This window comes from Vanellus vanellus (genome assembly GCF_965231255.1).
Source record: "Vanellus vanellus genome assembly, chromosome: 1".
NCBI lineage: Eukaryota > Metazoa > Chordata > Aves > Charadriiformes > Charadriidae > Vanellus > Vanellus vanellus.
Window position 1 is genome coordinate 202,909,806 of NC_138905.1, and position 27,761 is coordinate 202,937,566.

The following is a 27,761-nucleotide window of genomic DNA, read 5'->3' on the forward strand; positions in this document are numbered from 1 at the left end:
TGATTAGGGCTAAACTATTCTTTTACATTTCATTCCTTCATATCAGGTTTGAGGAACACTTCTAGATAAGTCTGATGTGGTTCTAATACTTCTAGATAAGAGTCTGTTGTGTTTCTACCACTGCTACCCTCTTCTGGCTTTTTGAGAAGAGAATTTTGGCAATCAGGAAAGGTCTCCCGTAATACTTAATTATTTTTAAAAGTCAAGATGTTTTCCAGATAATACTACATGAGAAAGATGTGTCCATAAAAAAAGTAGACAAAGAAGATGGAGACAAACACTTGTTTAATGAACATAATGCTGGTGTTAAAACATTACTAGCTTATGACTACTTATTTCTCTTCATGTATACATTCATTGGAACTCCAAAATAACACGGGACATTGCATAAATGAGACAAAGCTCATACATACGTAACTATTCTTTTAAAAAAGCTAACAAACAAAACAGCAAATGAAGTACAAATTCGGGGAGGGATCTGTACCTATTCTGTCTTCCTATATTTTGATCATTACCTCTTTACGGCTAGGTCAGCTAACAATGTGCTACCAAATCTAAGACATTTGGAGTGACTTTTATAAAAGAGGGAGAAGTTACCAGCAAGGATGTAAAGAAAAAAAACCAAGGCAATTTTAGCAAAACACACAATTTCCCAAAACCTATTACATGTCTTCCCCATGTAATAAACCCCAAACTTTTATAACCAGAACTGAATTAGGCAAAGGCTTTATGAAATATTTGGAAAAAAACGACAATCAAGAATTCAACATCATGTAACACTACTTCCACTAGCAAGTGTAAGATTCAAAAAGTAAAAAAAAAAAATCTAACACTTCAGTATCATCAAAAGTCAATAGTTACCAGCAAGTCTGCTTAGATTAAATTGCCTTTTCACGGCATCATACCCAATTTTCCTGCACCACAGAACCAACAGCATTTCTTCAGCAGACTTAATGGGCCAATTAAGTTATTGTCTTACCCAGCAATAAGGGTAGGGACCAGAAGGATAACCTGACATCAAAATTTTCAAGTGGTTCTCAATCATGAATCAGAGTACAAGCTTCCATAGAAGTTTATGTATATGAAACTAGTTTGGTACACACACCCCCAGACTATATTATTTGCTGAATCACCAAGAGATTTCGAAAGCAAACAAAAGCTTTATTAGGTTCACTATCAGAAGGCACTTTTTACGCAGGGATAAATTTCACCCCATACCCCAAGTTTTAAGGCATATTGATTAAATATTATTGTATGAAGTTAACATTTTAGTAAGTTTAAGAACTTTGCAGCCAAGCTCCATCACCCTATTTTCACATGAGACAGAAGACATGAGACATTCTGGTCTTCAGTAGTTCACTTTCAGAAATGTCTAACAGGACCCTACATACTTTATTAAAAATAAAGACTTCACAATGTTTGGCTGTAACATTTCTGGAACCAGCCATTCCAAAATATCAGATATGTCTTCGGATTCAGTTCTGTTATGGTAGGTAGATCATCTTGAATTACAGGACTTGTATCTAGCCCTCTAACACTTCAAGCTTTTTATTGCCTTCCAGGCTGCATACAGAGTTTTGGTAAGGTGATGAATTTTGAACTGTCTTTTTTCCAATTGCATCCACAAGTGTAGTTCTTGTTTTGATATTATCAGTGTAGCTTTCCAGGATGTTCACACCAGAGATTTTATCCATGGTACTAATCGCAGGTTAAACCCAGTCCAATTTCACCTTTATTTCTTTCAAAAAATGAAAACAAAAAAAATCTTAAGGTGAACTCTTTGTTGGTTGTGCTTCACAAGGTAGTTAAGCTTCCAGAGATTTAGAAATAGATGCTATCTGTTTGATTAAAACTTTTATTAGAGATCCATTTGGGCTTGCTTTTCCCTTTGGCATCCTTTCCATCAGGAAATACTGAACACTCAAAGCCTTTGCAGTTCAAACTGTGGGAGAAGGGAAAAGGCAAAAAAGGAGGCAAAAACAGGAACAAGAAAAACTCTGCTAACCTATTTTATCTTCAGTCAACTCAAGGTATCATCCAGCTGCTATTAACAGTGTTTTCAACATTCTGAATACATATTTAAGAAGTTGTCACAAGAAAAATACAGTATCAATTGAGCAGAAAAAATTGGAATTGTAAATTAACAAGTACACATAGTAGTTTCTTGTTTTTCTGTAACTCAAGACTTCCTTGCCATGTGAATTAATAAAATCAGATGGTAAAAATGCTGCTCTAAGATCTAAGAAACCTCAAATGACGAAATTAATATATTTGCTTATTGCATAGCAAATGCTTTGCTGAAGTAAGCCATATTTGCTGTACAGTCCTTGAGATATCCTCACATGTGCATTTTTGGTTTTTTTAACTGTGGAGCTCTCGTCAAAAATTCTGAGTTACTTGCCTTGTAGTACCAGTCCTGAAATTTTTTACAGCACTCTTCACTGCAGAAATCTCTCACTACACCATCAAGTTCCTTAGATGCTCCCTTTTTGCACAGCTGCGAGCAGTAATTACAAGTAACACATCTCAGTCCTAACCGTCTTGCAAAGTCTTGTTTATATAGCAGCTTGCAGCCTGGAAACAGATTTTAAACATTAGGAACAAAGTAATTTTTACAGAGAGATATCACAGTTAAGAGTTAAATATTGAAAATTAAATTAATACAACAGCTAACAATTGGGGCTTCAGACAAATTCAGGTTGCATAATAGACTACATTTCAAGACATTTTTACTTGAATACCTTTCCTGCACAACTCTATGGTTTCGTGTGATGTCTGCATCTTTTTCAAAACACTACGCTTGAATCTGTGCTTATCAAATCCCTGAATAAACAGTCAGAAAAAATACATAATTTTCTTTTCATATAGACCCATGCAAATGTGTTGACTTGAAGTTACATTGCTCAGTTACATGTCCTCAGAATGCTAGATATCCAATGACAAGCAGCAATTTTAAGCTACACAACTCTAGCCGCTAAAACAATACTGATCTTCAAGGATCAACTTATTTCTATTACTACTTTCATTCATATTACTACAACAAACCACTTAAAATAGCCCATTAATTTTTAAGAACGCTAATAGGTACAAGATGACCTAAGAACCAAGGGTTTCTTAAAAATATTAAAGTCAGCAATGATCAGTACTGAGAATAATTATGCAATGACAGGAGTTTACATATGAAATTTGTGTAGTATTTGTATGCAATGAATCTTCTATTTTTTCTTTTCACATCAGGTGGGTTGGGGCTTTTTTGCATTTGCTATACAGTCATAATTGCAAGGCTGCCATAAGCATAGCTATATTCTTCAATAATCTGATCCTCCCTCAAGAAAATTAGAAGACATTCTAACATATTAAATGCATGAAAAGATGAATACTGTAGCTATTACGTAGGCTATTTTGAGAACATAATGTATTTAAACCACGTCAAATCTAGTGTCTATTCAGCTGATGCCTAAATCGTATACCATGTATCTCTGTAATTGTGCTAATTTTACAGAAAAGAACAGTATGAGAATACGAAGTAACTGTCTATATTAAACACTGGAGGGACAAGGTAACATCTACACAGACCTTTAATCTAAGGTACTGCACCAGTTTTTATGATCTCCCAAATATCACAGTACCACAAGTCTTCCAAGTGCCCACTCTGCTAAGGAATGTAGTCTAACACATGCAGAGTTCTGTACTTCTGCTAAGTTATGAAACTCAGTATGTAACATACATGCTGCACTTCCTCTGGCATACAGAATATAACAATACTAGAATATAACGCATTCAGTCATTTCAATTAACTGACTTGCGCTGTTGTCTATTAGGGTAGAATTTCATATGTGTGAAACTGAGATACTATTTTAAAAATCACAAAAAACACAAGAATGGAAGTGGAAGCTGCAGCAGACAGCATCTTCCAAAACCAAGAAGTTATTAAGAAATTTTAACTTGCAATGCTACAAGCTTTCCTAACAAATTAAATTTGCTAGCAATATCAAAAAAAAGACAATTGTATAGATCATACAAATAAGACACTGTAGGTAATAACTGTGTTTTAAACTGGCTTTTTTTTAGTTATATATCTGACTCTAATAACAGAATAAGGAAAATTACTAACACACAAATAAGGAGTGAAGAAGGAAAGTGCCAAATCATTCTTGCAGTGCAACTAATCTGGATGTTAAATACACTGCTCTTAAGAAAGTAATAATCCTGAAGATAGCAGTGTGTGCAAGCTGTTAGTTAAAAGTGCCCATTAAAGCACTGAAAATTTCTTGCCAGTATTCACCCTCTACAACTACCTGAAAGGAGGTTTTAGAGAGATGGGAGCTGACCTCTTCTCCCTGGCAACAAGTGATAGGACAAGAGGAAACGGGTTCAAGTTATGTCAGGGCAAGTTTAGATTGGATATTAGGAAGCATTTTTTCACTGAAAGGGTTATTAAACATTGGAATAGGCTGCCCAGAGAGGTGATAGATTCACCATCCCTGGAGGCGTTTAAGAAAAGGGTAGATGAGGTGCTTAGGGACATGGTTTAGAAGTGGTGGTGTTTTTATCAGGGTAGGTTAACGTTAACGGTTGGACTTGATGATCTTAAAGGTCCCTTCCAACCTCACTAATTCTATGATTCTATTCTTTCCTGCTGGCTGTATCTCTCATTATTGTACGGGGCATCAGATTCTTTCCATTTCTTTACAATTCTAGAGATAGCTCAGTATCACAATGTATCCTCCTCTTCAGCTGTGCCTTAGAAGAGCCATCCAATGCTGCATCAACCTTTCAAGACTATAGATTAGTACTCTACTACCAATCAGGTAAGCTATGTGCACCAAGCTAAATAGTCTACAAAAAAGGAATTGAAAAAGGTGGCATTTTTCTTGGCTGCTAAACTACAAGGTGTAAAACTGAAGATAACTGCTGTTACACTGAAAAAAAGTTACCAGGTAAGGAATTTTCCATTCTACAGTCAAACATCTCCCACATCTCTGTGACTCGGGGAAAATAATGACCATTGAACATTAAGTAAGGGGAAACAAAAAGTCCAAAATTCCAGCCCTTGAGACTAAATGCCTGAAAAACATGGGGTTTTTTTATAGATCACTGACTGCAGGGCTTCTTGCTGAAGGAGACCTCTACAGAAGATAGAAAATCCAGTTTTATAAAACTTCAGATGCTGACAGAAGATTGTCACAACCCTGAAGACTTCTAAAATGGAAGTACAGGCTTTTCTTTCTGCAACATTATGAGCAAAATTCTTTAGATTTGTCTGATAATTTTTTATGTTGTTGTAACATATAACTTCATCGACCTGACCAGGCAATATTTGGTTGCTTCAAGACCTTGTCATGTCAGATGAAGGGCAAACAAAATGCCTTTCTTTTTATAGGACGTATTTTAATTAGGCTCTTGGTACTCTGTGCATTTTTAGGATATAACTTTTCATTATAATCCTATGGTTTTGATTGGAATAGTAAGACTTTCTCTGAAATATGGAAAAAGGTATTCGCCCTTGGCAAAACAGATTCTAAACTCAAACAACTTGGTCTTCACAGTGCACAATGTAAATCCTGAATCAACAGAGCAGTAACATCCATGCTGGCTTTGTAGATGTGACCAAGAAGTGGGTTTTAACTGACAGTACACTGTGGATGAATAATACAAAGAGCACTAGTTGTCTGATCTTTCCAATATCAACACTAAAATCTTGAGGCTTTGGCCAGCCTAACTCCCCCAGGGACTGGGGTTCATGAGCATAAGTACTTTTTAAGACAAACAGCTGACAGCCCCAACATTTTGAACAAAAATATACAACTAAAATCCTAAGCTCCTCCAGATTTCTGCTGTAACACCAGATACACAAGTTATAGTGTGACCAGATGTAGAGGTCTAGTGCCTTAAAGTGATTCTAAATAGTTCTTGACAATTTCAAAGAAAAATGTAAGTCCAGGTCATTTGGTTCAAGCTACACAAGTAATCAATTACGTTCTTTAGCAAAGTTCTAACAGAAGACCACCCCACAAGTCAACTGTCTCGGAAAGACCATTAAGGAGCATTTTCAGATGAAGTATCTCTCACTCAAAATTTGAACCAGGAAAAAAGAAGTAGCCGAGCATCTGCTAAATCAATGTAATGTCTCCTTAATTAAGCTATTAGAGTTCTGGCTTCCAGGCAAAAGCCAACACAAAACCTATCCCTTCCAACAGCCTTGAACTTTGGTTTCCCACATAAACTGCAGAGAGAGGATACGCATCTGAACAAATACAACAAGGGCTCGCTGACAGGACAATGCACAAGCAGTTCCTCCAAACCTTTACTTCAGGCATGTTCCTGGTCAAGAGAGCTTTCCTTTCTCTTGGCAGCCCCAAGAACTGCCAGGCCCAGCCCCAAGAACTGCCCATGACAGGAAACATGCTTCACTTGGCTGTCTTCAGCCTCAGTACAAGCAAGCTACTAAGAACCTGATCCTATTCCACCAGCAGCACCCACCTGAGTTATGGGAAGTTCAGTACATCGACACATCAAGCAACTGTGAAAAAGGAATGCTGAACTAGAAACACTTCCTAAGTCCTCAACACCAGTCTCTCTTTCCCAGAGAGAATACCATATTTTATAGAATGTAATTGTTCCATCCCAGAAGCGATTAGGTTTTTTACCTCTGAAAGGCTGTACTTACCAGACTACCTTTCTCCTCCTGCAAGCTACGTAGACGACTTGCTTCTCTCATCCTGTAATAACCTCAACTATTGCCCTTTAACAACTTCATCTAGAGAAGAATAACAAGAGGCCTGTCATATCACAAGCCTATCACAAGCCTATCACAAGTATCAAGAAGCCTGTAGCACCACAAGGTAGGTCTTGAAGATTTCTGGAGCTATGTTCCATCCGCAGCTTTCTGCTGCTTTCTGTTGCCCCCCTCTGTATTGATTTGAATGTAACAGCCACCTCTTCTGTACCCACATTCCCATCATCCACTGTCTCTAGCTTCACAATAAACATTACTATCCTTAGGAAAACAGATGCAATGCATCCAATTTTGGGTCCTGCTTGGTTTACCATTAAAATAGACTCCATTCCCTCTGAGTAACAGACAGGCTATGTCTCATACTTTCTTCCTTGTCTTCTGGTTAAGAACCTTTCAGTATTTTATTATTCAACTCAACTTTTACACAACCTCAGTTTACCTTGGAATTTTCCAGTATTAGATACTATCTCCTTCCTTTCTCCTCCCTCCTAGTCCCACCCAGTTACTCAGTTTCTGCTTGCTCTTTAATCTTTTCAAGTTGATCATTCTTTCATGTTAATAGGAAGCATCTTTATAAGCTTTCTTCTTTTGCTCATAATCTCAGCACCTTAAATTGTCATCACCACTTATCTGCAATAGCCAATACTGTCTTCACTTAAAGAACTGTCTCAAATATCTTCAAAGACACAACAGTGGAATTAACACCGAAGAACATCAATTTAACAAGGACCACTGTAGTCAAACAATGCACAGGGTTTCCTTTCTTTACCATGTTAGAAATTAGCTCTCCATGAAAGAAAAAAAATCTCAAGATTCAGCATAACCTGTATTCAAACTAAATTTAAATTACGTTACTTTAACAGTATCAATGTTCTCCCTCTTATAGACAGAGGGAAGACAAACATATAATCTCTTCCTCAGCATAGTTCTATCTTCTGAATTTTTCAACTACAAGAACACTGACAGATGTATCAAAATCCAGGCTAACAAGTTAAAATTTTCAAGTAATTCCAGAAGATATGCATCCAACAAGCATTACTGTAAACTACACCTACACAATCAGACTCTCCCACTTGTGGAACTCCACAAGAATTGCCTCTCTAGGTCTTCCATGTGCATTTGTCTAGAAGATGCGAATCTGTGCTTTCCTGAAGCATAGAGCAGAGAAGGCAAGAGCCTTCACTTGGTGCTTCTGCAGAGAGGGAACACGTTAAGTATTTCAGAAGGGACTTTTCTGATTTGAATACAGACTCCATCTACCTGGACTTGTGCAAAGCATTTGACACTGTCCCACACAACATCCTTGTCTCTAAATTGGAGAGACATGGATTTGATGGATCAACCACTCGGCGGATAAGAAATTGGCTGGATGGCCACACTCAGAGTTGTGGTCAACAGCTCAATGTCCAAGGGGCAAGCAGTGATGAGTGGCTTTCCTTAGGGGTAGGTACTGGGACCTGCACTGTTTCACATCTTTATTGACGACACAGACAGTGAAATTGAGCACACCCTCAGCAAGTTTGCTGATGACACCAAGCTGTGTGGTGTGGTTGACACATCTGAGTGACAAGATGCCATCCAGAGGGATGCGGACAGGTTGGAGAGGTGGGCCAATGCAAACCTCATGAAGTTCAAGAAGGCCAAGTGCAAGGTCCTGCACCTGGGTTGGGGCAATCCCAAGCATAAATACAGGCTCGATGGAGAATGGATTGAGAGCAGCCCTGAGGAGGACTTGGGGGTGTTGGTGGATGAATAGATCAACATGAGCTGGCAATGTGCACTCGCAGCCCGGAAAGCCAACCGCATCCTGGGCTGCATCAAAAGAAGCGTGGCCAGCAGGTTGAGGGAGGTGATTCTGCCCCTCTACTCCACTCTCGTGAGACACCACCTGGAGTACTGTGTCCAGCTCTGGAGCCCCCAACATAAGAAGGACATGACCTTTTGAAACAAGTCCAGGTGAGGGCCACGAAGATGATCAGAGGTCTGGAGCACCTCTCCTATGAAGACAGGCTGAGAGAGTTGGGGTTGTTCAGCCTGGAGAAGACTCAAGGGAGACCTTACAGCAGCCTTCCAGTACCTAAAGTGGGCCTACAGGAAAGGTGGGAGGGACTCTTTATCAGAGAGTGTAGTGACAGGATGAGTGGTAACAGTTTTAAAACTGAAAGAGGGTAGATTTAGATTAGATATTAGGAAGAAATTCTTTACTGTGACAGTGGTGAGACACTGGAACAGGTTACCCAGAGAAGCTGTGGATGCTCCACCCCTGGAGGTGTTCAAGGCCAAGCTGGATGGGGCTTTGAGCAACCTGGTCTAGTGGAAGGTGTCCCTTCCCATGGCAGAGGGGTTGGAACTAGATGATCCTCAAGGTCCCTTCCATCTCTATGATTCTATGATATGCTGTCTTTTTTACCTTAGGTCATTTTTATCAGCAGAAAAGTATCTTTGAGCTTTTACAGTAACAAAATTTGTCTGGAATAGTCATCTGCAGCTCAAAGATTTAATACCAGACTGCTCAATAAGACAACATGGCCCAAACAACTGCACTGTGCCAGAGTTCTCTAATGAAAACTGCTACGGGTCAACTTGATGACAGGGACATCCCATTGTAACTTTCGTCCATAACAGTCAAAACAGATTGTATTCTCTCAGAATAACTCAGGCACCTTAAAATCCCTCCGAAGTTGATTTCCACTCTTCTGCTAAGCCGATTTGTGGGAAAGGAATACATTCTCTCACTAACGACATGACCCTTGCAATTGTGAAAGGGCGTTTTTATGGATCATACATTTTACAGTATTTAAGACATGTTTTACTTTTCATTTGTCCCCTTTTTCCAGGATACTCTGACTCATCACCAAATAAACCTCCAAAAGAAAGCTGCAAGAAAGCTGATATTTCAGGTTAGAATTTATCTTAGAGGGTCACTGCCAAAGGAAGTGGTCAGAAGCAAAACCAAACTGTCTAACATGGTGGGCTAAAGTTGAAAAGCCGCCATAGCAAGCACAAATTATTTTAATGTGGTAGGCCAATGTGAGAGCTTCAGAGAGGGAGATAACAGCTCCGTGAAGGACAAACCCAAGAGCTTGTAACAGTAGATTTTTATTACGCAAAACAGTTAAGTGTGATATGAAACTTTACAGATAGCAAACTTTTTTGGTTTGGTTTGTTTTTTTCCTGGAACTATATTCTGTACTACTTACCAATTCTTGATAGCATTATGAGGTCCTATTGCAAAGTAGTATGTAGTTAGGAAGTTGTAATTATGCCATAACATTTTTCACGAAAATAGGTGGTTTACTACTGTCTTCAAAAATTTCTGTATGCTAGCCCAAATTCTGTAAATTTTATTTTTAAAAGGAGTATCAGTGTTTCTAGAAATAGATAGATGATTACACGTAAATTATAAAAAAAGCTGTGTTTAAAGAGTTTCTGTAGCTTTCACATTTAACAATAATGAAACCAAACATCAGGAATTAAGAGGTTCAAGCAGGTTTGATGACAATTCCCTTCACCTAGGGGAACACAGCAGCCCAGCTTGGCAGGGCCAGTGTACCTACTTTTCCTCAGTGCAGTTTACCTACCGGAGAAGCCCAGCAACTATAACTCAGTCTTGACAACACTTGATATCAAACATCTGTGTTGAAACCAGTTTGTTAATGTTTCTAGTAACAACAGGAATTGCTCTAAATTTCAGGTACTATCTTAATTGGTTGTGAAGCATTTATATGTAATCACCCGTATAAAGTTTAACACACTCGTGTTTAGGCTATTCCCAATATCTGTAATGTTTTAATATAAATCTAAAAATTAATCAACTAAACTTTTAATAGTATACTTTACTGAACAATCCACTGCGCAGCAGTGGTTGGAAAAATACCACTCTGAAATTTACAATGCTTTAACTAAATATACGTCTTTCCTAGACACACTCAGTTCTGAAATCACTTAATTTCCTGAATTTCTTTTTTCCACTTGTCAGCTCTACAGTATTTCAAAAGGGGTTATCTCTACTTAGATGATACATCAGAACTCTTTACATGGAGTTTAATTTGCAGGATCTGTATCTCCCAGAAATTTATTAGCATACTATCAAGATGATAGTACAGTTGCTGGTGTCATAGCTGCCCTTTATCTGTACTATCCATTTGAAAGGAACTCCCATGCATCAGATAACTGAGTTACTCAGTAACACACCTTACTGACCTTCCCCTTCCAAGAAGCAGACTACTGGATATGAATCAGTGTTACTAAAATCCACATTATAAAATTATTACAAGGCCTGTGTTATTTAAATCATAACACTTAGTTCTTTTGAAAATATGAATTAAATGCAAAATAAGTCTCAAAGTAAAAAAGTTATGGGGATACTCATCATAAAATAGTTCCATTGCTGGATTGCCAAAGACTGATTTGCTGTCCTAGACCCTCAGAAGGGAATATATATTAAAAACCCTCAAAACTCAGTAACTTGAAGATTTCCTCAGGATTAAAACCCTGCACAGCCTATCCCCAATTAACACAAGAAGATCGAAGTTGCATGAATGACAACATATACAATATACATCTTATTCAATTTAGATACTGGTATTTTGGAATGAGGCATTCTAATGGCAAAACACCAGGACAGTTTAATTTCCAAAGCGTCAGCACCAGGGGAACAAATTAAATTCTTTCAACTAGTCCATTCAGGTTGTTCACCCTCCACATAGCATCCAAGTTTTGGACAGAAACAGAAAAAGCATACTGTACTCCAGAAAAGAATTAATAACCACCTTTAGGTTAGTTCTAATTCCACCTTATTGCAATGGGAGTTTCAGCTGGTGACTGCACATATTTTTAAATATCTCAAGTGAAACATACAAAGAAACAGAGTTGGAATAAAACTGCAGAAATACTGATCACAGAGACTTTAATGTGGGTGCCACTGTTTGTGTTTAAATATATACGTATGTGCATGTGTAAAAAACCTCAGGTATGAGGAATGTGAGCAGAGGAATGAAGACATCTTCAGTAGTCTGGCTAGGCAGGCTAGTCAAGGGGTATTTGTGGTTGATCTTACATATGCTTTCCGGTCAGTTTGCTTGATGACTAACAAATAAACACTCTTTCAGCACCTGTTTAACTTCTGTTGATTTTATCTAGGAGCCTTCTTTTATAAATACACACCTGAAATTTTCCAGTATTTTCCCTTGAGAGTTTAATTTCTTCCAAAAATGCCTTCTGTGACTGAGCACCTTCTAGGTTATTTCTTCTCAAATCGTAATACATTGTCTTCTGGTGAAGAGTAATTGCATGCTCAACAAAATAATCTATGTTGGTGAAGTTTCTCGAATACTTTGCAATATCAAAACCAGCACGGCCTCCATATCCAACAAGTTTATTTTGTTCATCTACTAGTTTTTCTACTTTACAAACAGTTGGACATATTTCTGGAAAAAGGCTATAGCATCAAGGAAAAACTGGTGGTGTCTGGGTGCCTGGAAAAGGGGGAAGAGAAATCTATCACCTCTGACAATGGAATTTGTATTTGTTGACCTCCACTCAGTCTATCTAAAGACCTGGCCCTCTCTTCCTCACTAAACTCTGTTAACTCTTGGATTCCACTATTTCTGCAGCAATGACAATCGTTGTTTTTCCTTTAAAATACAAGGACTGGGTTGCTTCTACAGAGCTTCTGTCCAGGGCAGCAGTTTATTTTCATCAGGTAACGCAAACAGCTTTTCTCATATGCATCACAAAGTAGATCTAAGCTACACGTAGGAGATGTGTGCCATATTTATTCAAGTGACTTTCTACTTAATGGTGCTTTTGACTACCTTTCTGTTACTCGGTGGTTCAGTTCACCACAGTAAGCTGATAAAGTTTGGTTTAATGCTAACATCTGGCATATTCATCCTCACAAAAATCATCTTTGCTCTCAAGCTGGCAGTCCAACACATGCAAACTTAGGACCCGCACTCAGACGTCCAGCAACGGATTCCCCCCATTTATTAACTGCACTCATGGGGGAGAGGGTGTTTTTATTAATTTCCTTCCTCAAATTTTCCAATAGTAAATACAAGTCCTCACTTATTTCAAGCCTCCTCACACAGAAATGTATCTACAGAAGCAGTAATATGGCACAGCTCACATTATTAATCTTACTGATTTTGTTGTGACAGCCATCAGCCTTTAAAATGAGGGAGTCTTTTAAGTATTCACAGTAATACCAGCGTATACTGTGACCTCCAGGCCAAAACCAGTTTGCTCTTCTCTTTGAATATATTCTGTGGAATTGTTTATCCACAGAAACAATTTCTAGCTAGATGTTTTCAGTGCTGCAATGATACGCTGTAAAACTGGGCCTTGCTTTGTCCTTTTTTCCCCTCCAGCTATCACTCTGCAGTCCAGAACACAAGAAGTACGCAATGATGGCAAAGAGACCTAAGCCACCACACTCTGTTCATCCGAAACAAAAGATTGTGCAGTCCAGAGCTATCAGGGAATGTCCTGGAGGGAAGGCTGCCTCCAGCCTGGCACTCCACCCCTCTCCAGGTTAACAGGATCCTGCTACACGTAAATTGGCACACCTGCTGTTTAATCTGCTTGAAAGCAGAGAATCTTCAGCAAGGTTTACCAAATGATAGTGCAAGCATTATTATGATAACCAAAGAAAAAAAAAAAAAAAAATCACTATATCCTCCACACATAGGTCATCCAAACTTGTAGTTAAACTTCTAAGATCAGGATTAAATACAAGTATCCTAGAAGTGGAAAGGATAGGTTCCTATTGAGACAGTATTTTGCTGTTTGTATTAAAACAATCAATATTTTAATGCAACTTAAAAGAATCCTATGCCCATATACCTCCTTTTTAGTTTGTTTTCTTTTTGAAAATCCAAATCATTAGTCAGGAAAATTATAATGACAATAATCAACACAGAACAACAGGCATCATTCAAGTTACTGCTTGAATAATTATTCTAAGCCAACACAGAAAGAATTTCCACTGTTGCATTAAATTTTTAAAATACTAATCAAAAAGAAAGCTTGGTAATCCTCAGTGCAATTAGTGTTAGCATAGGCTCTGCTGCCTAAGTTTCAAAAAAAGAATTTATGTATAATTTTTTTGTGCATATGTGTACGTATATGTATTTACACACGCACTGAAGAGTGTTGCCCACTCTTCCTTAACCTGGAGTAAGTGGTGGAAAAACTCCAACAAAAGACCGTAAAAGCAGTTCAAATTAACAGGTATACGCACTAATAATAACAGGTACATGCACTTCACCAATAACAACTAAGAAACTTCTGTTTCAGCCTTAAGTACAACAAAATGAGTTATCTTAAAAATTAACATAGTAAATCAACTGTAGTTAAACTACAAACCTTCGAAAAAAACCAAATACATACATACCTTCGCTACAAAATGGTCTTTTGATGCCAGAGAAATTCACTGTCTCATGCAGCGTTTTCTCCTCTTGACAGTATTCACAGTATGTGACTATGCAGTGCAGTTTCTTATAATCATCAGAACATGCTCTGCTGCAGAACTGATACACTTTGTTCTAAATGCAAAATTGCAAAGCATCACAAATAGCATTGATGGGTAAAATCTTAAAATCTGAAGAGTGCAACTTTAAATAATAGTTTGCCATTAAGACAAAAACTTTAACATGCAAAGTAAACAGAACTGCAAACACACAATTCAGGTATGACTTCTAAAGCTAAAGATGCTATAAATACTCATCATTTCATATGAAAATGCTAAACAAAACACGCCAATAATCTTAGCATATCCTCTTCAGATACTTCTCTCAGTTCACAGAGAAGTGTAACAATGGTCTATCATATATACAGTAATACAATAACTGAAGATGAAAGCAGATTTCAAACATTCTGCTGATGTGAGAAAGTACATTTTTCTTTAAATTCCACAGATGCTTTTTTATTTATGAACAAAGACGACTGCTTTTATCCATACTAAAGCTAAATTATATTCTCCAGAACAAGGTAGATTTTATTAACTTAATTTTTTAAGCTCAATACCTTATAAAATAGCTACCCAGAAAAACTGTATTGGAGTTACAGGTTTAAACTTTTAAACACTTCTTCATTCTAAAAATAACACAAAACAAACCCTTACCTCCCATTCCAGTACTTCTGGTTTTGAACAAAAAGAACTTTTGCAATAATTACATTTCAACTGAATATCACTGGGGGAGACAAACTGACCATTTGTTGAAGACTGCACACTGAGAGTCTGAAAAACATAAATATGCATACACATCACTAAAAAAGAAAGTTACTTTTAAAAGTTCTCTTCAGACAGATTTTTTTACTACCTCTCCATCTCGCAACTGTGAAAGTGTAAAACATTTCTGTTACAGGATACTTTCCTTCAGACCGTCATGTCTGCACTAGCTAGCAGTGCAAACAGTATCTTTTTACACAGATGCACTAATTCTGTATCAGGAGTTTGCAGGCATTAAGTAGTCATGCACATTTCCCAATCACAGACAGGACCCAAGAACAAAATGCCACATACTGCAGAAAAGATGCCGCATTTATCTCTGTGGATAAACCTTTAACCCCATTGTCCTGTAACAACTTTAACACAGTTTGATGCCAACATACAGCAGTCATATCTCTCCTACTATATCAAGCAAATGTCCTTGTGGTTGAGAGAGGTTTGCTAGACTTCGGCTGCTCTAAACAAGTAGCTGAAGACTTGTACTAACACAGGAGCCACAAAGGTGTTTTAAGTTCAAGGTATAATCTATGCACTTCTGCATTTGCAGGCTTCCTCACAACGCAAACACTACGCTCAACACTTTCTACCATATGGGTTATGTAAGGACAACAGGAGTCCTAGAAGTTCTGGTTCAAACCCAAAAGAAATCAAGAAGCAAGTATACCCACCACCTCCAGTTCAGGAATGAAGGAAATGTTAAAGAACTAGCAGATGTGACAACGTGTACAGAAACGCTGAAGACTGAGGGAGGAATGCAGATGAAATATATTAAGTGCTCCTCAAATGAAAAGCAACTGTATTTTTTGATATCTGTATTTGCATTTAAATATAGGACCACAACCCCTATTGTGAGGTCTACAAGTTAAAAGTAAAACATGTTTTTTATTGTTTTCTGATGTACAGCACTGTTAGTTTCTTTTATTTCTTTTCCCAAGTATTTGCTGTGGCAGAAATTCAGGCTCTACATAGTCTAGGGGGCTGGTAAAGGAACAATAAAGACGCAAGAACGGAGTCTGAGACTGTCTAAAATTAAAACTGTTTTTAAAGAATACTTACATCTAACTGTAGATAACTTCTTCTTAACAATTAAGCATTACTGCTTCTAAAACAAAACCAATGTTTGTTATCATAAACTCCTAGTTTCCCACAGAAATCGGTAAAGAACTGCATTCATATTACTGAAAGCTCTAAACCAAGCAGAAGGTGGTTATAAAACCAACACGGTTTTGTATGGCTTCTAGAAGTTTCTGTTATCCTGCTTACAATTAAGGACCACTTCTGTATAGCGTTTTCATGAGTCAAGATGACATACACATAGTATCCTCATAATCTTACTTTGCCGCTAATTCACAAGATGCTTAGAACAAATAATATCTTTAGGAATTATTTGGTCATATTATGACACACAAAGAATAGTGCAGCAAAAAGATCATAAATTCCTTAAATTCTCTCACAGGTCACCCCAAACAGCAAGGTTTTATCAATGTTGTGCTTCAAAGGTATCAAGGTATCTTTGAAATCACATACATATATATACACACACACATATGCTCTTTTGAATATCTTAAATTCAAACAAAAAATATTTATGTTGAATCTGACTTTTCTTGAGCCTGCCCTGAGCAACAAGAGCATGGGAAGTGCCAAGCAAAGTGAGAAACCATTGTAAGGCCCTTGACAGCCTTCAAACTGCTCTAAACTGCCAAATTACTAATGAACAGCAGCAGACACAGCCTAGGACTCTTCTGAGAAGACCAGTGTAGTAGCACAACTTCTGGCCTGCTCCTGCCACCGCAGTGTAAGCAATAGAGGGGTTATCCTTGCTCAGAGCAACACAAAATCAAATTGTGGAAACACCTCTGTACATAAACGTATACATGGAAGGGCTAGTTGCAGCCAGACTGTGGTCAGTTTTTTTCTAGTTGAGAAAAAAATAACTTTGAAAGAATCAAGTTGTTCTTAACGTGAAAAAGAGAAGCAAATATGTACAAGGAGTCTTTTACATATGGTCGCCCACTCGGACAAGCTAAACATGAGCCAGCAGTGTGCGATCGCAGCCCAGAAGGCCAACTGTATCCTGGGCTGCATCAGAAGTGTGGCCAGCAGGTCAAAGGAGGTGATTCTGCCCCTCTACTCCACTCTCGTGAGACCCCACCTGCAGTACTGCATCCAGCTCTGGAGTCCCCAACAGAAGAAGGACATGGACCTGCTGGAGCGTGTCCAGAGGAGAGCCACGAGGATAATCCAAGGGCTTGAGCACCTCTCCTATGAGGAGAGGCTGAAAGAGTTGGGGCAGCTCAGCCTGGAGAAGAGAAGGCTCCGGGGAGATCTTATTGCGGCCTTCCAGTACCTACAGGGGGCCTACAGGAGAGCTGGGGAAGGACTTTTTACTCAGGCATGTAGCGATAGGACGAGGGGGAATGGCTTTGAACTAGAAGAGGGCAGGTTCAGATTGAACATTAGGAAGAAGTTTTTCACTCTGAGGGTGGTAAGGCACTGGAACAGGTTGCCCAGAGAGGTCGTTGAGGCCCCATCCCTGGAGGTGTTCAAGGCCAGGCTGGACGTGACCTTGGGCAACCTGGTCTAGTGAGAGGTGTCCCTGCCTATGGCAGGGGGGTTGGAACTCTATGATCTTCAAGGTCCTTTCCAACCTAAACCATTCCATGATTCTATGATTCCACAAGCAAAAACAAGGGCTTCTTTTTCTAAATACATGTACGTATGTGCGCGAGAAAGAAGTGTAAGGTATATAACAAAGAACACTTACAGACAACATAATGATGGTGAAAGACAACATTAGTGAATTATCACAATGAGTAACCTGCTAAAAGACATTGTACTTATAATTCTTATACATACTGGTTCTACAACCCTCCAGATACATCCATAAATTGAAAAAAAAAAAAAAAAAAAAATCAAAGCTTTAGCATAAGTTTTTTGAAAATTTTGCATAGACTCATGTTTTGCAAGATAGCTTGTACTTCAAGATACTTATACATTTGCTAACTTTGGGAAGACGCTTGTGCTACAGTCTCCATGTTCACAATAAATAAATTAGCAGTTTATTTTTCCTTAAGAGACAAGCTCAGAGCAAGATCTTCAACTGACCCAGTAATTAGTCAGTTAGTCAGTCCAACTGACAATTTTGAAACAGTTCTGTCCTTAACTCTGCAATAACATGCTACAAGACAGAGCACAAAAGAAGACAAGATACAGTCATACTATTTCACCACCAACTACCAAACAAAAATCAAATCAAGCAGGCTATTCTCCCTTTTTTACCCTCTTTCTTACAAGGATGAATGCTCTTGCAAGCTGTTGGCACAAAGGAGAATATAGATATCAACATAAATCGCACAACAAGCAGCTCCACTGAATCTTTCAAATATTTTAATACATTAAAACAACAGTTAGCTAGGAAAAAAAAAGGTTATTAATAAGATGACAATCAACCCTACTGTAAACAAATTGGAAATTTAAATATTCCAATCCATTTGTAAACCAAAAGGACTAAAATTTTTGCAGAAGGGAGACACAGACCTGAAACAGCAGTTTGTCTGTTCTGAGAAGGGTAACCCCTAACAAAGAAAAACGTACAGGAAGAACAGGCACTGTAAGAAAATGAGATTAATATAATGCCAGAAAACTAAAACAAGTTATCTGCATTAGTAAAAAGTGAAAACTATCAAGCACCATAGTAAATCAGCCATTTTTTCAAAAGATCATTGCAGAAAGAATTGCAATTGACCAAATGGATCAAACTATTTTCTCAATTTAGGTTCAATGCCTTAAGTGTCACTGAAGTATAAAAGCGCCTCAAGGGAACACTTACAGTCCAATGCTCACATTGTGGTATGCTGTCCATCTAAATACTAAATGAATGTAACAAACAAGTTGTTCTCATACAATCAACTCTTACCTAACGTGAATACATTTTATTCTTCTAGACAGTGAATATATGAAAACTATCAAAAGTCAGAATCTGACAGAAATGTTTGAGCAAACTAACTGTTATGCAAGTGACCACCAACCCATTCTTGGTCTTTACTGAGAACTCACAGACTGTATGGCTGCTCTAATTAACCTCCACTACAACATTAAAGACAGATCTACATGTAGCACAAACTACAACAAAAGCATCAGCAAGGTCTCAGTAAGATCACCTACTACATTGGTTAGGATGGAAGCACAGAACAGGGCTACATGATGGAGGTCCTATCCAGGGTATATTAAGGAAGCAATTAAGAGATTGATTTGCTTTCCAGTTGACAGAAAACACCAAAGTTTAATGACAAATGGGAAAACCCTGTATGGGTGTAACTGTTCAACAACACATGAGAAGGCGATTATCAATTACACAGTGCACATCTGGGAAAACTCTTGTTACATACAAAAACTGAAACATTTTCTTTAAAAATGTTCTTTCATCACCTAGAGATCAATCACTACAACACCTTTTACATACGCTTTAACCTTAAGTCATATTAAAAATATGACATTTTCAAGAAGCATAGCAGCCTCGTCCAGTGTGCCTATCACTAGGCTTACAAGACTCCGGTTTCTAGACATAATTTAAACAGCTAGCTTCGTCCATAAATGTTCTAATGGCTTAGGCTCTAAACTTTCATTTCAGAAACAATCACTTTTCCCCATGACACCCCTTTGTTAGTATATGAGAATTTTGTTACTGTATTTAGTATAAACAAAATGAAATTTGTTGATCTTCAATCCAAAACTGCAAGGCTCATCTCCATAAAGATGCTGGGGTGGGAAAAATAAGATGATCAGTGATCTTACTTTGTGTTTTCTTACAGTATCAAGGAGAAATAGGTTGTTATTATCTGATTTTCTAAGTTTAAGATAGCAAGTAGTGTTATCATTACAAAACAGTACTCTGATCAAAGAAATTGTTATGAGCCAGAAGCATTTGCTATGTTAATTATAACTCATAAACATGTATATACAAGCAAGTTAGTTTAATATGCAAATACTTAACACAAACACAGGTACACAGATATTTAGGGAGGAAAAGATTTAACACAGCAGCTAACCTGAAATTTAGCTACACAACTGGAACTGCAAAAGTTGTACAGTTTTCCATCAGGCATTGTGGCTTGATACTGAGGTAAAGAGTTTCGTTTACAAAAGTGGCAAATAATTCCCATACCTAAAAGAAAAACGTAGTTTACAAACAAAATAAACACAAAATAGTAGCGTAGGAAAAAAAAAAAAAAACTGGATTACAGGTCAGCTCTTTCCACCACTTCAATGTAAAAAGCTAAGATTTGCCTGTTTTCCAGTCAGCTTCCACAAGTCACACAAATCAAAAGAAACTGCAGAGGTTTTGCTGAATTCTTCCACTAAAAATCAGCATTAAATATGAAATGTCACCTTCTGTAAAATTCACTAGAGCATTTTCAACTTTGAGTTTGCTGAATTGAGATCTATGCCTGCTTTGCATATTGAAGAACACACATTTTGAGTTATTTATCAGTTCCTTTCACTCAGATTAAAATTTTCACCTAGAGAATATCCATAGACATTACAACTACCTCCATCCTCCAATCACTGCTTGAGGAGGCAAAATGGCGTGGGGGGGTTGGATCACAGCCAAGAGAATATTAATTTATATGCACAAAAACTGCACTATCATTCTGTGACACATCAGAGTACATTACGTCTCAACATTTTTTTCCCCAGAAGCCTTAAGACAGTTGAAAACTGTTTCCAATATCAAACAAAAAGGCCAGTGGGGAAAATGACCCCTCATGGGTCCATTTACTGGTGTTGAATGTAAGATGATACTTTTATTTTCTTCATAAGTAAGTTTAAAAACCTGTAAAGTCACATCTGCATAGATTAATTCTAAAATAAAACCCACCCCCAGTGTTCAAACATAAAAAAAAAGAAAAATATGTCTAGTCTTATCAGGGATGAAAATCCATCACCCTTTTCACTTACTTTGTGATTTTGCATATTTTGATTTGTGTGTGTTCATGCATGTAGTTGAGCAGTATGGCTCCATATATCCATTAGGTCCTATGCACTGAGTCATGTCAAAAAACCTGCACTGAGCTCTGCAGCCAGTACAAGATGTTAATTTGCCATATTTCTAAAACATAAAACAAAGCAAAACAATGTGTTAGTTAAAACTATGTTTGGCTTTTGGTTTTAAATTACGGTATAACAAGCAAGAGGAAAACTTATTTATTTACTTCTGTAATTTGCTCCCCCATCAGAACCTTCCTATATTAACTATCACGATCATCCTCTCAAGAGCATTCTGCACTAGGGTTGGGTCTCTTACTCCTGGGGCAAGCTGGCTAAAACTAAACTTCTGTGTAAAGACAAAAACCAAACACACACCCCTCAAAAAACCCCAACCAATCAAAAAAACCCATCCCAACCCCCACCATCTGCAAACTGTGAACTGTGGTAAGAGTATACAGCAAGTTGTGGTGAGACAACTCTGTTTCTCTCACCTTGTTGATGGGACAATAGTCATTAGAAAAGAAACAGGAGCCTGGCATGGAAAAGATGAAGGATAAATAATGGTGCTAAACTTTGGAAAAAACAATTAAAAATTATACTCTCCAAATAATAACATCCTTAATATTATCAAGTATAAGTTAGGTGTAGCAGTTTCTTAGTAACAGCACTGTCAGGAAAACCCCTAACTGTTCAACTCTCCTAGTTCTAGTCCTCCACAGGCAGAGGAAACACTGCAGGAGGTTTTATGCTCCTCATTGGATACAATGAGGAACTGTGACTCTGTGAACCCGATAACCTAGGTTATTATTATACAACCTAGGTTGCTTTGAGTAACCTAGTCTAGTGGAAGGTGTCCCTGCCTATGGCAGAGGCGTTGGAACTAGATGATCTTTAAGGTCCCCTCCAACTCTAACCATTCTATGATTCTGTAACAGACTCAACTTTGACATCTCTCAACAAAGCAGTCAGTAAATCAACAGTTTCCCACTGAAGGGAACAAAAGTTTTATAAAAAGCACTGGAAGGCTGCACCAAGCAGAAATACCAATGACACAGTCAACACACAAAATCAATAGTTCTGATCTGCTACATACTTTAGTGTTAACCAAATATCTCAAGCACCATAAAGCAAGTTTCAGGAAAAAATTGTCTAGACACCTTCCCTGCCCATAGAAATAGCATCATGGTTTTGACAGTGATCATAAGATAATTCCTCATCTGAACAGCGATGAGACTCCTACTAGACAGACTCTTTCCTTATTCAGTATTAGAAAATACCCTCTCGACACTCAGGCACTTAAGATTTCTTCCCTTCTGTTGAGGAATAATTTTGGCACGACGTCTCCCTCTTTCCCTCTTCTCAAGGACTGAAGGGGGAAGGAACGGCAAAGCCTGTTTCATAGGTGCTTCACTTTGTTCAGAGTAACAGAAGCTTCAATGGATATCTCTGGACATAAGTATATCTTCTGGACATAAATATATCTTTGGATATCTTTAACATTTGAGAAATAGGTAAATCCAGTCTTACAGACAGCCAGAGAATAAACTTATGGTTTTATAACATGCATCATCTTCCCTATATTAAAATAGTGTACATAAAAATGTACAAATACACATGCCTCTGCCACAAACTGGGTTTAGCACCTTGCAGAGATCAGCAAAATTTCAAAATACCACACAACTTTACAATTTCCACATGCTGCTTTGATGAAAACTTTGCTGTAGATTTCCTCCAAAAAGGAGTATGTGTCAAGATATCAAGCTCCTACATAGAAGAGGTTATTTTATACAACTCCAGGATCCTTCCTTCTCATCTTCATTTTTTTTCCTGTTTCCCTTTAAAAATGCTACCCAGTACCTAATAGTCCTCCTCATCAACCACAATATTGACAAAATTCACACTAAGTACCAAAACCAAAATGCAGCAATTACACTGTTCTATGACTTGGAGCTATTCTGCCAACATACATGCATCTCCAACATACATGCATCTCCTCCTACACAAAAGCAGGGCATCAAAACCACTTCAAGTTATATTAACAGTAAGAATATGGAGGTCACAATTTACAAAGGACTTGACTTCTTGGAACAAGCTTAATAGACAATAACCATCAAAAAATCTGCGTGCATCAATAGCCTTGGTACCTCTAGAATAAATCAAAATGTAAATCTAGAAGCACTGATGCAAATATGCAGACAAACAGCTTAACAAAGAACGTTAAGGAATATAATCAGAAAACACCGCACAGGTAAGTGAAGCTTTCACAAGCTCTAGATCTGAAAGGAAAAAAATCAAACTGAGGCCATAATGACTTCAAGAGACAGCAAGATGAAAATATATGCTATAATAAATGAATTTATAGTAAGCTGATCAGAGCATAATCGGTAAAGATGCACTGTGTCAACAGACTACATGTTTCTACTTGAAAGTAGACATAGCTTTTGCTAACCAGCATCTCAAATATCTCATTATTTAACTTGAAGTCAAGAGAGGATCACGCACACAAAGGTCACTTCTGAATTTCAAACACCCTTATAATACTGGAGTAGTTCACCGATTTCAGCCTAGATCTTTCAGACTTAAAAGCAACATGAAGAATCTTTATTAATATCTAGTAATAATCTAGCAAACCTCGATCTAAATTATCAAGGCTACAAAGAACATGACTTTCCAAGAAAAACATTATCAAGGATGCAGAAGATTCTGTGGGTAGAAACAAAAGCATGACAGCAAAACTCTCACTTTATTCTTGTCACAGCAACTAAGAACAGTGTTAGAGCTCTTCTGCATTATTAGAAGTTTAAACGTGTTACCCAAGTAAAGGAGACAGGACATCGGTGAAGAACAAAAAAATTAAAAGGCCTGAAACTTCTTCAAATTTATTGACCCCAAAACCTCATAAACATCATCTCCTCCAAGCTGAACTTTCTTCTTGCATTTTTATTACTCTTGCCAGCACTCAACTTGTAAGCTTGAATATTAATATTCAAATTTGTAAGCTTGAACATTAAAACCATTCAAAAGCCAAGGAGTGCAACACTTAAAAAAAGAGATTAAAGCACACCTGAAAGTATTCATAATTCAGCATTATACAGGTGTCTCAAACATTTTTTTTAATAGCCTAACTCAAAGGCTTCCTCCACTGACAACATCAGAGAACTTCATACCGTACTGTCCCATACGTTTTTAGATAGCCATAATGCAAACCAAGAACCCTCTCTTGTTCTTAAGCGTCAAATTTCCAGCTGAGACTCTCTTCTCAAGGTTCTCAGGTAACTTATATTTCTACTCTCGCATTCATCACAACGTGTTACCTTTCATCTTTAAGAATCTACAGTATTAATTTCATTCTGTAGAAGAAGAAGTAACATTCGAAAATCCTTTCCCTAGAAGTACCCTTCTAGCTGGAATAAGCAAATGGAAGATTCACTAAAAGTAAGGAGAACCATAGTATTACACAGGGTCAGAGAACATTCTTATGAGGTAAGGAATTTTGGCCTGAAAACAAGATAACTTAAGAGGATAATAACAGAACCAAAAATGGTATAATGTGGGGCACTATGGATCAACTGTTCATTGTCTTTTCTAATATTAACAACCATGGGAAATTTCATGAATATCAACAGAAGTTTAAAAACAAACAATAGGAGGCAGCTCTTCACATAACAAACAGCAGGTCAGCCAAACTTCTTACTGAAGAATGTCAGAGACGGAAAAACTGCATATATGTGTTCACAAGGAGACTGGACACGACTAATTAAAGAGATTCACTAAAAACAGCATGCAGGAACATTGCATGAAGTTCAGGAGATCCCCTGACCTCCAGAGAGTCAGAAATTAAGAGAATACTCAGGGGAAAATATCTTAAGTACCTGCCCTGTTCCTACTCTTCCCTGTATGCCCACTTACATACACTGCAGGAGTCTCAATCCCTGATCTGAACCAGAACAGCTGTTCTCATGTTCTTACTACAGAACATTTTTCTTTTGAATTGAGTATTTTAACCATCCTCAAGGAAAAGCGGGTGTTCAGAAAAGAAATTAAGGAAAATGTAAAGCTATGTCAGTGTTGTTGATATTTCATGGTCAGGAGACAAAAGAACAAACTGCACTGGTAGAGAGAAAAACAACAAAGAATACCAAAATCTTCATTAATGACAAAGTAAAGAGGGAAACCAAAAAAATTACAAGACTTCCCGACTCTGTATTTTAAACATCACTGCTTCATTCTTTGTTTCAGAAGTACAGAATCACAGAATCATGTAGATTGGAGGGGACCTCCAGATCCAATGTAACCCGCTGCTCAAAGCGGGTCCAGAGCTGGTTGCATAGGATCTTGTCCAGTCAAATCTGAGCACCTCCAAGGATGAGCATTCCAAAACCTCTCTGGAGGACTTCACCGCCTTCACAGAAAAATAGCTTTTCCTTCTATCTAAATCAAGTTTCCCCTTGCCTTCAAATTGTCTGTTGCCTCTCATCCTTCCACTGTGCACTTCTTAGAAGAGCCCAACTTCATCCTCTCTATACCCTCCCATTAGATAACTGATCCTCCTTTAGCCTTCTCAAGGTTGAACAAACTAAAGTCTCCCAAGTCTGTCTTCCTATGTCATATGCTCCAGCCCTCTAAACATATTGGTAGCTCTTCACAGAACTTGTATCAATATGTCAACAACCTTCATCCTGTGGAATCCAAAACTGGACACAGTGCTCCACACGAAGTCTCAGAAGTGCAGAAGAATGCGTGTGTGTGTGTGTCTGTCTGTGTCTGTGTGTGTGTAGAAATCACTTCCTATAATGTGCTGGCTACCCTCTTGTTAGTATAGTAATAGGTTCCCCAGAGAGGCTGTGCAGTTCCTTGGAGATATTCAAAACTCAAATGGACAAGGGTCCTGGACGACCTCTTCCAGGTGACCCTGCTTGAGTAGGAAGGGGGACAAGATGACCTCCAGAGGTCCCTTCCAACCTCAAGCATTCTGTGATACAACCCAGGGTGCAGTTGGCCATCTCTGCTGCAGGAGCACACAGTAACTCCTGTACAACTTGTTGCCTGCCAGCACACTGAAGTCTTTCTCCAAAGCTGTTTTCTTGGCAGTTATCTTCCATTCCAGATGAAATACTGGCTTCATCTTGCGCTCCCCATGACACTTCAGTGGTAGGCAAAAGTCACTGTAGAGAAAAACCTGCACATTCAAACTGGTCTCAGTTTCAAGTTTCCTTCAAAGATGGAATTAACTCAGAACCAATCCATGAGAGAAAGTTACAGGCGTCTTCCTTCCATGCCCCACTTCTGGCAAATTCAAATCTACACAGTCCTATGAAAATATACGCAAGTTTAAGGAAAATTTTGAGTAAAAACACTGCTATCAAATTAGTAAGAAAAATAGTATGAATTAGATTAATAAGTACAAAAAAATTAAGTTAATCCAGAGGTAAAACTTCCAGAGAACAATGGCCTAGTGCCCCTTAAGGTTTGGAAACTTGATGCAAAGTAGTCTGACTAGACCTCTGACTAGACCTCTCCCTCATTACTCCACCTAGATTCTGCATTGAGATGACCTAATTTTAGCTAGATGCAATTGCATATTTGACCTCTTCCAAAGCATGAAGTCTAAAGTAAATGCAGAGGCCTGAATATTCTTCTGTTCTTATTCTATTTGATTCTAAACCCACTCCTTCTTTCACTACATGTTTGTATACCCTGTTAGACACTTAATCCTAGAAACCAAGTCTACTTCATGATAAGTATCTCATGACAGATAACTGAGAAAAGATATATTATAAAACACTTCATGCAGTTCAAAAATTCTTATGAGTTACTAGTTCTACATACATTTCAAATCTTCATTCTGTCCACTAGGACAGTGCTGAACTTAAACTGGCAACGACAAAAGTGGCTATCAAGATGCAAGACAAACAGATGATTGGGATATATTCCAGAAATACAAGTATTGTTGCAACAGAAATTCAAGTTCCTGGCAATAAAAGAAAATTCATTTGGAAGGTTTCTGAGGCATTTTTATCCTTGCCACCATCAGTCAGCAACAATCATTTTAGAAGGAGTCTTGATCTTCCTTTGTATCTTACTGAAAGGACCATGAGAACTGAAGTCTAGAGCTCTTCTTGCATACATCCGACTAAGAAGAAAGATAAAGCCCCAAAATAAATATCAGACCAATACTGTAACTTCATGGTATTTTAGAAGACTCACTTCCATTTGCAACCGAAACTAATTAAAGTCTCTGTTCTTGACTAGAGTTCTTTCTGGCTGCAAGAGTGTTTCAATAAAGCTATTAGCGCCTTGCATCTAGATACCTGTGCTACAGACTTCTGTTCTTGACTAAAAAAAGAAGTTTGATCTGCTTCACATGCATTCAAAAGGATAGAGAGCAGGATGAAGAGCATGGCTACAGCATTAAGAGAGCATTCTTGCTACAACTTCTCCCATGCGAGCGCCAGTTGATCAAGAACACCAGAATACCGGCTGATTGCTACAATGCTATGCAGCAGCCCAAAGATTCATTTCCAGTTGAAGGAAATGCTTCACAGTTAAACTCATATGGTCCATGGTAAAACGGATCAGTACATACTTCTCAATCCAGGCAAACTTCTCGCTGGTAGCTTTAAAGAGTAACAGTTTCAGACTAGAAATAAGATAAATACTGGGAAAGCTTCTAGAAAAGAATATTCTGGAACAGAAGCACAGTCAATGTGTGTTCAAATAGACAGGTAAAGGAGAAAGAAGATAGACATTTTCTGTAAGTAGAAAAGCTAAGAGATTCACCACATGGAATTCTATGATA

The 27,761-nt window shown here is 37.9% G+C and overlaps 1 protein-coding gene across 1 annotated transcript in view; it reads right to left on the minus strand.

Moving 5' to 3' along the window:
- The window catches only part of ZMYM2 (zinc finger MYM-type containing 2), a 98,921-nt gene that overhangs the window by 24,302 nt on the left and 46,858 nt on the right, over positions 1 to 27,761 (minus strand). The window contains exons 7-11 of the mRNA XM_082483770.1: positions 20,933 to 21,083; positions 20,023 to 20,138; positions 14,865 to 14,981; positions 14,136 to 14,286; positions 2,402 to 2,574 (exon numbers count right to left, since the gene is read on the minus strand). Coding sequence (XP_082339896.1) covers positions 2,402 to 2,574; positions 14,136 to 14,286; positions 14,865 to 14,981; positions 20,023 to 20,138; positions 20,933 to 21,083 — 708 coding nt within the window. The remainder of the gene's footprint in view (positions 1 to 2,401; positions 2,575 to 14,135; positions 14,287 to 14,864; positions 14,982 to 20,022; positions 20,139 to 20,932; positions 21,084 to 27,761) is intronic.